At 40.2% G+C, this 14060-nt stretch overlaps 1 protein-coding gene across 1 annotated transcript; it reads left to right on the plus strand.

The window, feature by feature from the left end:
- The first annotated feature begins 285 nt into the window (after positions 1-285).
- Positions 286-13335, plus strand: LOC109066747. The gene is made up of 10 exons (XM_042754192.1): positions 286-494; positions 903-1155; positions 1243-1388; positions 9587-9866; positions 9972-10117; positions 11635-11908; positions 12012-12151; positions 12360-12451; positions 12814-12913; positions 13018-13335. Exons 1-10 carry the CDS (start codon positions 476-478, stop codon positions 13038-13040), a joined length of 1473 nt encoding a protein of 490 aa, XP_042610126.1. The 5' UTR covers positions 286-475; the 3' UTR covers positions 13041-13335.
- Positions 13336-14060: the final 725 nt, after the last annotated feature.

Below are 14060 nucleotides of genomic sequence, written 5' to 3' on the forward strand. Positions count from 1 at the left end.
CATACAGATGGCTGTATTTCCTCACTTCTTCAATTAATCGCTCGGTCACTTGGTCCATTTCCATGTTGGCTCTTCACTGAATTTCGGAATTTAAAAATGGCGGGCGGTCCAGAGTGCAGAAGATCATTCCGGAAAAGCGTAGGAGGAAACGTGATACTACCAAGCCGACCAATCACAGATCTTGCAGTCCGCGTCGTCGCGACGCGTAGTTACATTTTTGAGGAGGTGCGCGTCAGTGTACGGCCAAGGGTACGACGTATGGTACACGTCAATGCCTATGCTACGCCGTACCTACTATGCGCACCGGACGCAGAAGTATAAATTGGCCTTTATGTTTCCATTATCATTCAGACAATGCTTTTAATGATAAGCGGCAATATCAAGGTGAATTAAATTGAAAATGCAAATTTGAATGTGATTCAACAAAACCCGATGGTTTCCCTTCTTTTCTTCAGGGTTTTTATTGATTGAGGAAATGGCACGTGGACAAGAAGGTAAGAATCCTTCAGTGTTTTAACACTTTTGTTCCATTTTGTCTGTTATAAAAGGTCAGATATAAAACTACTTAGAAATGTAGTGCTGTAATGAAGCTCTGATGCAGTTTGATGACCAGTTTTATAGTATTTTTATTGTTAGTTATAGTTCCCTGATACTGGATAGACTAAAGTCAGAAAATTGACTTCTTATTAACAGGCAATATTTCCCTCCAAAACTGATCTTACAGGAACAGCCTTTACAAATTTTAAATGCCAGATTTTGTATACCATCTTTGTGTAATATAACATACCAAACCCACCATGATATATAGACCAAGATTAGAAATATACTAAGTAACTAAGTCTTCTGTCTTCTGCAGTAGTAGATGACTTCTTATTGACCTTTATCCATGAAATTTTTTCCAGAGAATGCAGCACTATGGGGCAAACCTAGTCAGTCATCAACTTTTGCAGGCTCTGGACCTAAAATGGCTCTTGATGGATTGTTAAACAGCTGGACCCACACTAATGAAGAGACCAACCCATGGTGGAGAGTGGATCTACTGAAAGTATACAGAGTAAACAGAGTGACCATCACTAATAGACCGACTTTTGCTGACAGGATAAATGGAGCGGTGATTCGTATCGGGAACTTTCTTGACATTTATAGCAACACCATGTGAGGATTTCTTTCTTGTGATTTGATTTCTGTGGCTGAAGTGAAGGATGAACAGAAATGGATAACAGATGATCTTTCTGTCTGTAGATGTGGTGTGATTTCTACTCTTGCAGCCGGTGCCACGGCCACTTTCTCATGCGGTGGGATGGTGGGACGTTATATGGTTGTTCATATTATTGGACAGCTGAAGATTCTTAGTCTTGGTGAAGCTGGAGTCTACGGGACTTTGGCAGGTAATTCATTGTTGTAGAACACTTTATTGAATGCAGTAAACACTTTTTTAGAAACTTACTTTAAATGCATATTTCACCAAAAATCACGCTCATGTCCTTCCAAACCAGTATGAAAGTTTTCATGCTGTATTGGCATCTTATGTACAGATGATTCTGATAAATGTGGGGCTTGAGCATATAATGCTAACCACAAAGTGGGGAAAATATTATGAGAATTTTAAAAATTCTGTTTCAGGATTTATCATGTTAAACAGTCCACATTTGTCAGACAAATCATCAGTCAATTTTCTTTTTATTCCAAATGGTTGTTATTGAAGATATTGGTTATATTTCCACCAGGTTGTTGGTACTAATAATGTAATGAGTTACTAGGGACCAGTGTTGGGCTTGTTATACAAAAAATATAATATATTACTCATTACTACCAAAAAAAAAAATGGTGATTGTAGGCCTATAAATTTTGCAGCTTGTGAATCCATGAAAGTTACAGGTAAATGAAAAGTACAACTGGCTCAAACTGATGACAAGCCACACTTTTTTAAAACAACTTCTGTTATTTAATAAAGCAGCAACACAGTAAAATCTGCAACAGGGTTTAAGCAGGTAGAACCAACAACACATGCTGGCAGAAGGAAAAAGAGGCCAACAAGTACCAGCACATTTAATCTGATGACGCAATAAGTTTATGCAGTAGTATACTGTACTATGTATCTGGCAACAACAATTAATGGAATGTGGTCTTTGAATGCTTCACTCAAGTAATCACCTAAAAAACGTTTACAGTAGACAAATAAAACAGTAGGCACACTGTGACAATTAAGTTAAATTCAATTACAATAAGTGATGTAACATTTGCATTTGTTTAATTTTAAATTAGTTTTTTTTTTTAGCCTATTGCTCACTACTATAGTTTTTCACTGCTCACATCTGAAGCACCAATTATATCTCATTAGGAGAAACCTTTCAAACCTTTTATCGGACAGTCTGTTTCTTATTGGTGTCAGAACCAATCTTCCTAAGCTAAACAGTCTTTCCACAGGTGCGCTAGATGGAGTGGGGGTGATGTATTTCAAAAAAAAAAAAAAAAAAAATTTTTTTTTACCTTTGGGTACTGATTGAGGGTCTAAATCTCTTGTCCTGCCCTCAAATAGTCCATCACTTCTTTTTTGTGGAGCAGACGTTCTCTGACTCTGTTGCAAATAAAAAAAATTAAAATACATTTTCACTAAACTTGGTTGAGGCCATGGATACCATGGATGTGGAAGTGGTCGGTACGGTATCAACGGCAGCGTCGGACTCAGGGAGCGATGTGCGATTCTCAGAGATCAGCAACTCTTTAGTGTGCTCTCTCCTAGCCTCCTCTTCTATCCAGCACAGTTTAAACTTCGGCAAACTTACAGCAGCCAGAAGTGACTCTCTGCTCTCAAGTGTGTCAGCAAAGTGAGTCTTGATTGCCTGAAATATTAAATTACGTTTGTTTCAATACAAATCTTGGAAAAATCCCCAAAAACAACAAATAAAAGAACTATTATTATTATTATTAACTTTACTCAAGCTTTCACTGTAATAGGCTACATCAAAGCAAGCACATAGCAGGGCTAAAAAAAAAATATCACATTTAATGCATTGCCGAAAATTATTATGTAGCTTACATAAACAAATCAATTTAAAATATATAAGCTATGGACACCACTGTAAGGTCTGTTTTGGGTTTTGTTTCTTGTTCATTGTTTTCATGTCTTTTATTTTGTAGTTTGATTTATGCTGCTTGTGTCATGCTTCCCTTGCACTCATGCAGAGAGGAAATGGCTTAAATCAAGAAACTCTACCGACCTCAGTGTGTATCAGTGTCTCCTCTCTTCTTTCTCTGCAAACGTCTTCACTGCTAAAACATCATATTACCACGACAAGATTAACAACTGTTGTGACGCTCGGACACTCTTCAAAAACCTTCTCTTCTCTTCTTAATCCGCCTCCACCTCCTCCTCCATCGACTCTTACAGCTGATGACTTTGCAGTTTTCTTCACAAATAAGACAAGAACCATCAGTGACCAATTCTCCACACCGCAGACTGAGGATAACTTCACAACGACTAATGCTCACTCGTTCTCCTCCTTCTCTCCACTCTCAGAGACGGACGTTTCCAAACTTATCCTGTCCAGTCATCCTACTACTTGCCCACTGGATCCGATCCCACACTCACCTCCTTCAAGCGATTCTCTTCTTCAGTCATACCTTCACTTACTCACATTATCAACTCCTCTCTTCACTCTGGAACATTTCCCTCAGCATTTATGCAGGCTCGGGTAAGCCCACTGCTGAAGAAACCATCTCTAAATCCAGCACTTCTAGAAAACTACAGACCGGTATCCCTTCTTCCATTCATTGCAAAGACACTCGAATGAGCTGTGTTCAACCAGCTCTCTATGTTTCTTGTACAGAACAACCTACTGGACAGCAACCAATCTGGCTTCAAAAGTGGCCACTCAACTGAGACTGCCCTGCTCTCGGTTACTGAAGCCCTGCGACTGGCAAGAGCAGCTTCAAAATCCTCAGTACTCATTTTGCTGGACCTGTCTGCTGCTTTTGACACTGTTAATCACCAGATTCTCCTGTCCATCCTCAGAAAGATGGGCATCTCTGGAACAGCACTCCAGTGGCTTAACTCCTACCTTTCTGATAGATCCTTCATGGTGTCTTGGAGGGGTGAATTTTCTAAGTCACAACAACTTGCTACTGGGGTTCCTCAAGGCTCAGTACTTGGACCACTTCTCTTCTCCATCTACATGACGTCATTAGGATCTGTCATTCAGAAGCATGGCTTTTCCTATCACTGCTACGCTGATGACACTCAACTCTGTGACATTTCTAGCTGGATGAATGACCATCACCTTCAGCTCAACCTTACTAAGACTGAACTGCTGGTGGTTCCAGCTAACCCATCGTTTCATCACAACTTCTCTATACAGCTGGGTTCGTCAACCATAACTCCTTCCAGGACAGCCAGAAACCTAGGAGTTGTGATGGATCATCAGTTAAGCTTCACAGACCATATTGCTACAACGACCCGGTCCTGTAGATTTGCCTTATTCAACATTAGGAAGATTAGACCCTTCCTGTCAGAGCAAGCCACCCAACTTCTTGTCCAAGCTCTTGTTCTCTCCAGATTGGACTATTGCAATGCTCTCCTGGCGGGCCTTCCTGCATGTACTATCAAGCCTCTACAACTGATCCAGAATGCAGCAGCGAGGGTTGTCTTCAATGAGCCAAAAACAGCCCATGTTACTCCTCTCCTCATCAAGTTACACTGGCTACCAGTAGCCGCTCGCATCAAATTCAAGGTACTGATGCTTGCCTACAAAACGACCACTGGCACGGCGCCAACTTACCTAAACTCACTAGTTCAATCTTATGCACCCTCCAGAAGTTTGCGCTCTGCAAGTGAACGACGCCTTGTGTTGCCATCCCAAAGAGGTTCAAAATCACTCTCTCACGGACTTTTTCCTGGACTGCTCCCAGCTGGTGGAATGACCTCCCGATCTCAATTCGAACAGCTGAGTCTTTACTCATTTTCAAAAAACATCTAAAGACTCTTTTTTGTCCTGCACTTAACCAACTAATACTAGTACTTACCTTTTTTCTTTTTCTTTTCTATCATATTCCAAAAAAAAAAAAAAAACCCTGGCTACGTGTTCTGTACTAGACTAACTGAGACTTGTCATAGCACTTGTATACCGTTGTTGTTTTCTCGTTGATCTGATTGTTTCTACTGTTCTCATTTGTAAGTCGCTTTGGATAAAAGCGTCTGCTAAATGATTAAATGTAAATGTAAAATGTAAATGTATCTCTGCCTTGTGTATGTGTCATGTTTTCATTGGATATTGTCTTGTCATGTGATTATCAGTTTGCTCATTGGTTGCTTTAATCATGTGCCTTGTTTCCCATTGGTTTGTTCTTGTCATATGACCTTCATTGTCTGTATAAATAGCCGTATTTTTGCCATTGTGCGTTGTCGTGTATTAATGTTGTAACCTGCTGTCGGTGAGTCAAGTCTGTTCAAGTCTCTGTTTGGATTGCACCTTGAAAATAAACTGCACTTGGGTTCTCACTACGCTCACTTTCAGTGGACTATCATTACAGAATACACGACCTTACCATGAACCCAGCAGTTTCACGCCTCCTCTGCCTTCGCCAGGGTGACAGACCTATAGAGGATTATCTGAGTGATTTTTGTGAACTTTGTTATCTGGTGGACTTCAATGATGCTGCTCTTAAGGACATTTTCCGTTTCGGACTAACAAAAGAAATATTGTGTTTTTTTTGTGAACTTTGTTATCTGTTGTAATTAAATGATGTTGATCTTTATATTGACTTTGCTTTGCGCATGAGTGGATCTCCTTTTACTGTGGGTGTCATGGAGGAGGAACATGACGCTACCCCAGGGCCTGCTCACATCACATCTGCCAAGCCAAAGCCTACTCACCTCATGCCTACTACACCAAGGCCTGCTACTCCAGGACCTGCTCACATGCCAGGGTTTGCTCACATCATGCCTGCCAAGCCAGCGCCTGTTCACGTCATGCCTACTATGCCAAGTCCTCTTCACGTCACGTCTGCCAAGCCAGAGCCTGCTCACATCATGCCAGTCTCTCAAGAGATTCTCCACAACATGGCCGCCTTTGAAGCGCTTTGTAGCAAGATGGACGCCACACAAGAGTCTCTTCACAAAATGGCTGCACTTCTAGAGTCTCGACACGTCACAGCTGATCCTCCAGAGTCTCGTCACGACATGGCCGCCATTCCAGAATCTGCTCACGTCATGCCTGTTGAGCCAGGGCCTTCACACAAGATGGCCACCAGCGTGAATCTCGCCATGTCATGGCTGTCACAGAAACTATTCCCGTGACCTCAGTGCTTCCAGTAATGGCAGTCGCCACTTTGAGTGTGTGGGTTGCACACTGCGCTCCTGAGATGTCTTCTGTCCACGAGTCTGCTCCTGAGGCCGCTCCTGACCATGAATTCACTCCAGTGGCCCCAGAGGCAGCCGGTGTCCACTGCAGAACCTCCATAGAAGGCGGCTTCTGCTGCAGAACCTCCCGAGGTGGTGGCACCCACCTTTGAACTCTCTGCCTGTCCTGTCATGGCCACGGAGGCCGTTCACGAACTCACTGTCTGTCCTGTCATGGCTAATGGTCTGTCCATGTCTCTGCTCCACCATGGCTTCCTGCTCTGCGGGCACCGCCTGGCCACCCCGCTAGACCTGCACTGCAATGGCTCGCCGCTAGGACTGCTCCACCATGGCTCCATACTGCTCTGGATCTGCTCCACGGCCCAGGTCCCCCTCAGCTCCATTGTCTGTCACTGGTTTAGGCATCTGGAGCAGCATTTTTGAGGGGGGAAATGTAAGGTCTGTTTTTTTTTGTAAATCAGGGTCTGTAGTCCTTCAAAGAACCACACCACGTCGTGACAAAGATTCCCTTGTGCGTGCTGATTTTGGTCGATTGTGAGAAAAAATAATTTACAAAAAACATTAGAAAAACATTTTTATACAATATATTTAATATTTTGTAAAATCGGGGACGAATTCCCCAACTACTCACACGCTTAATACATTTTCTGCATAAATCACATAAGCTCAATTATATATTTTAACTTAAAAACTTATAAATTAACCAAAAGTCAACAGCTGGAGACAATATTTATATAGTAGTCAGTAGTCCAGCTGTCATTTTAGAAAGACTAGCTTACATGGAAAGCATCTTAGACATCAGGATTTCAAGTGTCGGAGTTCCATAAAAACAGTGCTCCTCCCCTTGTAAGATGTCCAATGCAAGGCTAAGCGGCTTCATGACAACACAATACTTCTTTGAATTGATATTCCCTTGTCGGTGAAGCCCTTTATTCAAAGTTTGATGCACTGGCCATTCAGATCACTGATGGAGATCTCTGTGATTCTGGAAACTGCTTCATAGAAAGAATTCCATCTTGTAGACGTGGGCATCACAAGCTTTCTAGGACTCACATCCTCCACAAGCTCTGAAGCCACAGTGGAGCAGCTTGCCTTGGTCCACAGTGCTGTGCACTTAGCAATACCACTTCTATAGGTAGCTTTCGTATCGGGACTAGCTAACAACAGCTTTTCAACATCAGTGGTGGAGATAAGGTTGAAAGTATGTGATGCACATCTGTGATGAAGGGGAAGAGAAAACTGATCATCTAGTTCATTGGAGAGGGCCTCCATCACGTCAGTAAATGTGGCTTCATCATCATTAGTCAGTCCTTCCTCTTCAGGCTCAGAATCCGTGTCAATTGGCTGGTACATTTTAAAAGCTTTTACAAAATTTGATCCATTATCGGTTACAGTCGCCGTCACCTTGGTTGAAATTTCATAAAATTAATAGACCTGTTTAATCTCTGCAGCGACAACATTTATATGTGTGTTTCCCCCTGATCCGTTTGCATGCCACAACAGCTTTATCGCGCTGCAAACTTGACCCGTTAATCCAATGAACTGTAATGCCAAGAAAGCTTTTATGGTTAGTAGTCCAGATGTCGGCAGTTGTAGAAACGTATTTTATTTCTTTAAATGATTTCTTTAACTCAGATTCCATCAGTGCATATTCATTGTCCAGATAGCTTACAAATGATTTTTTACCTGGGGGTGGGGGTTTGTTGCCTGTGACCGGTACTTTCCCAAGGATCTTCCTGAAAGATGGGGAGTCAATCATGGAGATAGGCAACATTTCAGCCACCACATACCCAGCCACAGCCTTTATTAGTTCTGTATCGTTTGTTATAGCCCCAGCACAATAAAAATCTAATGTTTGCCATTTATCCTTTTTTGGGCTACAGCCATCATCCGCGGCCTCATCATTGGTGGGGGGTTTTTCAATGAGTTTTACACTGACATGCTGTCGTAGAAGGTGTTTCAGTAGATTTGAAGTTGGGTTGACCGCAGTAGACAAAGTCTAGTACTTTACCTAGTACTTTGTACCACTACAATTTACATGTGACGTTTATTTTTTTCGTAGTCTTTTTTCCCAACAAAATGTAAATAATGGCTGTATTTCCAGCCACTAAATGAGGCGGGCTTCTCCGATAAATCATTTAGACTAAGCTAGCTTGCTGCATTGGTGACGTTACGCACGTACACCCACGAATAGCAATTATGAAAACTGATAGGGATATTAAATTTTTTGATTTTTGAATCATTAGCGATTAGGACAAAAAAGTAAAAAACCAGTCAGTATCTGGTGTGACCACCATTTGACTCACGCAGTGCAACACATCTTCTTCACATAGAGTTGATCAGGTTGTTGATTGTGGCCTGTGTAATGTTGGTCCACTCCTCTTCAATGGCTGTGCGAAGTTGCTGGATATTGGCAGGAACTGGAACACGCTGTCGTATACACCGATCCAGAGTATCCCAGACAATCTTGGAGGTGAAGATGCTGGATGTGGAGGTCCTGGGCTGGTGTGGTTACACGTGGTCTGTGGTTGTGAGGCAGGTTGGATGTACTGGCAAATTCTCTGAAACGTCTTTGGAGGCGGCTTATGGTAGAGAAATGAACATTCAATTCACGGGCAACAGCTCTGGTGGACATTCCAGCAGTCAGCATGCCAATTGCATGCTCCCTCAAAACTTGCGACATCTGTGGCATTGTGCTGTGTGATAAAACTGCATATTTTAGAGTGGCCTTTTATTGTGGCAAGCCTAAGGCACACCTGTGCAATAATCATGTTGTCTAATCAGCATCTTGATATGCCACACATGTGAGGTGGATTATCTCGGGAAAGGAGAAGTGCTCACTAACACAGATTTGTGGCCAATATTTGAGAGAAATAGGCCTTTTGATTACATAGAAAAAGTCTTAGATCTTTGAGTTCAGCTCATGAAAAATGGGGGCAAAAACAAAAGTGTTGCGTTTATAATTTTGTTCAGTGTAGTTACCAGGGAAAGTAATATTATTACTGTAACGTGTTACTGCCCAACACTGCTAGGGACATCTAATTATTTTGTATATAGTTGTGAAGAATGTTTTTAGATAAAAAGTCATTGTGTTTGTAGTTCTGTTTGGTAACAGTAGACTAGTTGATGCAGAAATTACATTACACTATCATCTCCTCCACTGTTGCTCTCAAATCTTATTTGAATTGTGCATAGATGTGTCACAAACGGTTTTTATTAATTTTCCAGGAAATCGGGCAGTAGGAGGAGCCACTATGCAGTCATCAACATCTGCAGACTGGTTTGCTGAAAAGGCCATTGATGGTAATCGAGGTCTCCAGCAGTTGTATACGGGATGTTCCTCAACACTAAATGAGACTAACCCGTGGTGGAGGCTGGATCTGCGTGATGTCTACCGAGTTAGTGAAGTGATCATCACTAATAGAAAAGAATGTTGTGCAGAACGGATTAACGGAGCAGAGATTCGCATCGGAAACTCTTTGGAGAACAATGGTACCAACAATCCCATGTGAGAAACTTGAGGTTGAAAGAACACGAGATATCAAGCACAAACATGAAGGACTGAAACCGATATGACAGTTTTTAAATATCACTCATGTTTCTCTGTCTGTAGATGTGCTGTTATTCCTGATATTCCAGCAGGAGAGTCCAACAACTACTCGTGTTATAGATTGGAGGGACGTTATGTGATTATTCATATTCCTGGAGAGTGGAAGATTCTTACTCTTTGTGAGGTTGAAGTCTACGGGTATTTGGCAGGTAATTCATTGTTGTAGAACATTATATTCAGTATTCTACATTAATATATAAATCATGTACTAACATGCCATACTTAAAGGGGTCATATGATGTTGCTTAAAAGAACATTATTTTGTGTATTTGGTGTAATGAAATGTTTAAGGTTAAAAAAACATTATTTTCCACATATTGTACATTATTGTTAATCCTCTATGCCCTGCCTTTCTGAAACGTGTCGATTTTTACAAAGCTCATCGCTCTGAAAAATGAGGTGTGCTCTGATTGGCCAGCTATCCAGTATGTTGTGCTTGGCCGAGTACCTCAAGCATGTGACGGAAATGTTACACCCCTTACCATACTTTGATGGAGCGACGAGACAAAACATTAAAAAAAACATTATAAACTAGGCATTTGTTGCATCCAGTGGGGACATAATTACTGACTATAATGACTTATACTGTCTTTTTACACATTGTTGCATCGCGCCGCATAAACATAAAACCATGTCTGCATTTGTGGTTGGAAAAATGACAAACAACAAACACTACTCTACACTGCTCAAAACTCACGTTTGAATCATCAGTGACAAATTCTTTAAATATAACCAAACGTACTTACAGTCTGTGAGTGAGAACTGCATTGTAGTCTACTCTACCAGGATCAGGAAACAGTCTTCCATAAAATGTGTTGCACACATCTGAATATTTGGGTGGTACTGTATTGGAACAGTGTTGTAAATACAACTTAATCACTGATTTCTAGTTGTGTTCTCTTTTGGAAGACCAAACAAAAGTAGTTTCGCTTTCACAATGAAACACACAGAGTCACACTTGGCAGGCTTCAGTGAGTGGTGGCGGACTTGAGAATGGCGTGGCCGGCAGATTCGACGAAGGAGTGGCTGGCGGGCTTGCAGCAACCACATATGATGACCCCGGGCTGGACTCTGCTTCGTCCTTGGTGAAAAGTTGCAAAGTTGATGTATTTCTTTAACAACCAGCACGGATCAGCTCTAGGCTTTTGGAAAGCCAAACAAAGTAGTTTCGCTTTCACAACGAAACACACAGTGTCTCCACAACATGGCGGCAACAACAATACTACAGCGAGAATAAAAGTTACACCTTCTTTGCATGAACATTTGGGTGGCGTTATGCAGATCTTCCCACATAGTGACGTAGAGATGGGGGGATATGTTAGAATGAGGAATTTTAGGAGGGCGTGGTTGCCTCTTAATTTTTATAAAGAATATCTTTTTGGATTTGAGACTTTAGTCTTTGCAACTTGACAGATCTTCTTCATGCACCAAGAGTTTGTAACACTCCAAAGAAAAAGGAAAAATGTAAATCGCATCATATGACCCCTTTAAAAAAATACTATAAAGGAACACAAAATCATAATTTTCACAATTCGGTTTGGTGAGGGTAGCTGATGCAGTAATAATGCCCTTCACCTCCAGCTGTGGTTCCTCAATAATCGTTCCCTCTGCTGCAAACTTTGTGTTTCAAGACATGTCGTGACATTTTTTTCATAAATTTTTTTAGAAAATCTGGCGGTAGCTGGAACTGCTATACAGTCGTCAACATCTGCGGACTGGTTTGCTGAAAAGGCCATTGATCGAGGTCTCCAGCAGTTGTATACAGGATGCTCCTCAACCATTCCTGAGAATAACCCGTGGTGGAGGCTGGATCTGCATCATATTTACAGAGTTAGTAAAGTGGTCATCACTAATAGAAAAGATTGCTGTGCAGAACGAATAAACGGAGCAGAGATTCGCATCGGAAACTCTTTGGAGAATAACGGCACCAACAATCCCATGTGAGAAACTTAAGGTTGAATGAACATGAGACGTCGAGCACAAACATGAAGGATTAATGTGGATATGACAATTTTTTTATCCCTCATCTCTTTCGGTCTGTAGATGTGCTGTTATTCCTGCTATTCCAGCAGGTGAGTCCTACAGCTACTCATGTGATGGGATGGAGGGACGTTACGTGAATCTGATCATTCCTGGAGACATGAAGACACTCACTCTCTGTGAGGTGAAGATCTATGGAGAAGGTATACATCAATAAAATTGGTTTATAATAAATCTACAGTATATTGGTTTATAACATATAATGTGTTCACGTCATCAAATTTTTGTCAATATGATGCAGTAAGGAGTGTGGATAAGTTTTAATAAATGCAAGCTCATTTGTAGGGTGCAAACCATATTTCTTAAGATTTTTTTAATGAATTTACATAATATATGAATATATTTTTCTAGGTCCCTTTTTAAAAAGATCATTTATAAAACTGATGTTTCACTCCAGCAAAGATTTGACTGACTCTACAATGAGAGAAAGCATTCTGAAACAGGTGAGAAAAAAAAAGGAACAAGTGATGAGAAAACAAACACTAATTGCATGGTTAAATATTATGACCTGAATTTATTTAGAAACTTAATCAGCTGTTGTTCTCCTGCAGTGCAGTTGCATTTGCAAAGAAAAAAATTGGTTTATATTTTGATACAAAGGTTCATTGTCAGGAGTGCCGATCACCTATTGATTATTCAGTCAATCTAATTATAGCATGAACAAATATACAATATTCTCACATTTTAAAGAGACATGATTTTACAAAGGTACTGTTTGGGACATGACACAAGAAAAGAGGAGAGAAAGATTTGAATGTCTTGTCATATTCTGATCTAATCAGTTTAGTATGAATGTAATTTCCAGTTGGGATCTGCTCTGGCTGATAGAGGATTCACAGACTTGACATTGACTTGGTCACAAACCCCTAAACAGGAAGTGATGCAGAATGTGAAAGCTGGCAAAAGTGAGTGTGTTCTCACATCTATACAATAACTTATGACATATGCTGCACAAATAGGAATGATTATAAAATTATGATATGTAATAGCAAAAATGTTTCATTTACAGGTCGCTGTGATACAAGAAAATAATGCCCTGGAAATCAACATTCGTTGACTCACTAAATACATATTCAATAAATTTCTTGATAAATTTCTTCATAAAACCAGGCAATTCTATGTAAAAAGTCAGAATTTTGAGATAATAAGTAACAATTACCTTGTTTTATTTATTTTTTTCAGTGGTGGAAACAGACTTTCATAATTATTACTTGTTTACAAAGTAAAAACCTTAAAACTATTGTGCTTCATTGTTACTCTTGATTTAAATCTAAGAACTTTTAAACATCTTGTTTAATTGTGTAATGTCAACAAAGCACTAGAAAATATAAAGGCTATAGATAATAATAAATATAATGAAAATTAATTAATGTCAAATTCATACAACCCACAAGCATAATAAAACTTAATGAGATATTTTGTTCTGCTGATTGACATTAATATTTTATTCATAATAATTATCAATTTATTGTAATGTATGTATATTATAAGCTTTGATCATAATGCAAATTAGACAGAATTAAGGACTTTTCAAGTACTTTTCACAGAACTTCCAGTAGTTAACACATCCTTTTCCAGCACTTTAAAGCTCAAAAGTCTGAATAGTATACAGTTTAATAACTCATTTACCTCCCTGCTCCTGTTTCCCAACTTTTGTTTGAATGCTACATGACCACCTTCTTGACATAACTGATGTTGATCATCTGATTGCATCTTGTTATTAATTATGAGGCAGCTTATTCCATAGCTTAGGGCCTATAATACAGAATGCCCTATCACCCACCGTAGAGAGTTTATCCTTGAGTTTATACTAGGTATTGAGGTGCGAGGCTGTGACAGGCCTTATAAACTAAAACTAAGAGTTTAAACTGAATATGTTTGGCCACAGGATGCCATTGAAATGGGTGAAGGATGGGAGTGATACAATACAAAATACTCCCAAATTTCACATAGTTGTTGAGGGCCTAATCTGGACACCATCAATATCAATGAAAATATCATGCTGGGGGGAGCTCTGTGATTTAGGGCAAACCAGCAGGATTTCAGTTTTGT

This window comes from Cyprinus carpio, unplaced genomic scaffold (genome assembly GCF_018340385.1).
Source record: "Cyprinus carpio isolate SPL01 unplaced genomic scaffold, ASM1834038v1 S000006473, whole genome shotgun sequence".
Classification (NCBI taxonomy): Eukaryota; Metazoa; Chordata; class Actinopteri; order Cypriniformes; family Cyprinidae; genus Cyprinus; species Cyprinus carpio.

Bases quoted from the DNA above. Each gene is read 5' to 3' on its own strand.
- LOC109066747 (XM_042754192.1), top strand. The intron at 1,389-9,586 runs GTAATTCATTGT...TTAATTTTCCAG, and splicing joins AGTCTACGGGACTTTGGCAG to GAAATCGGGCAGTAGGAGGA. The intron at 10,118-11,634 runs GTAATTCATTGT...AAATTTTTTTAG, and splicing joins AGTCTACGGGTATTTGGCAG to AAAATCTGGCGGTAGCTGGA.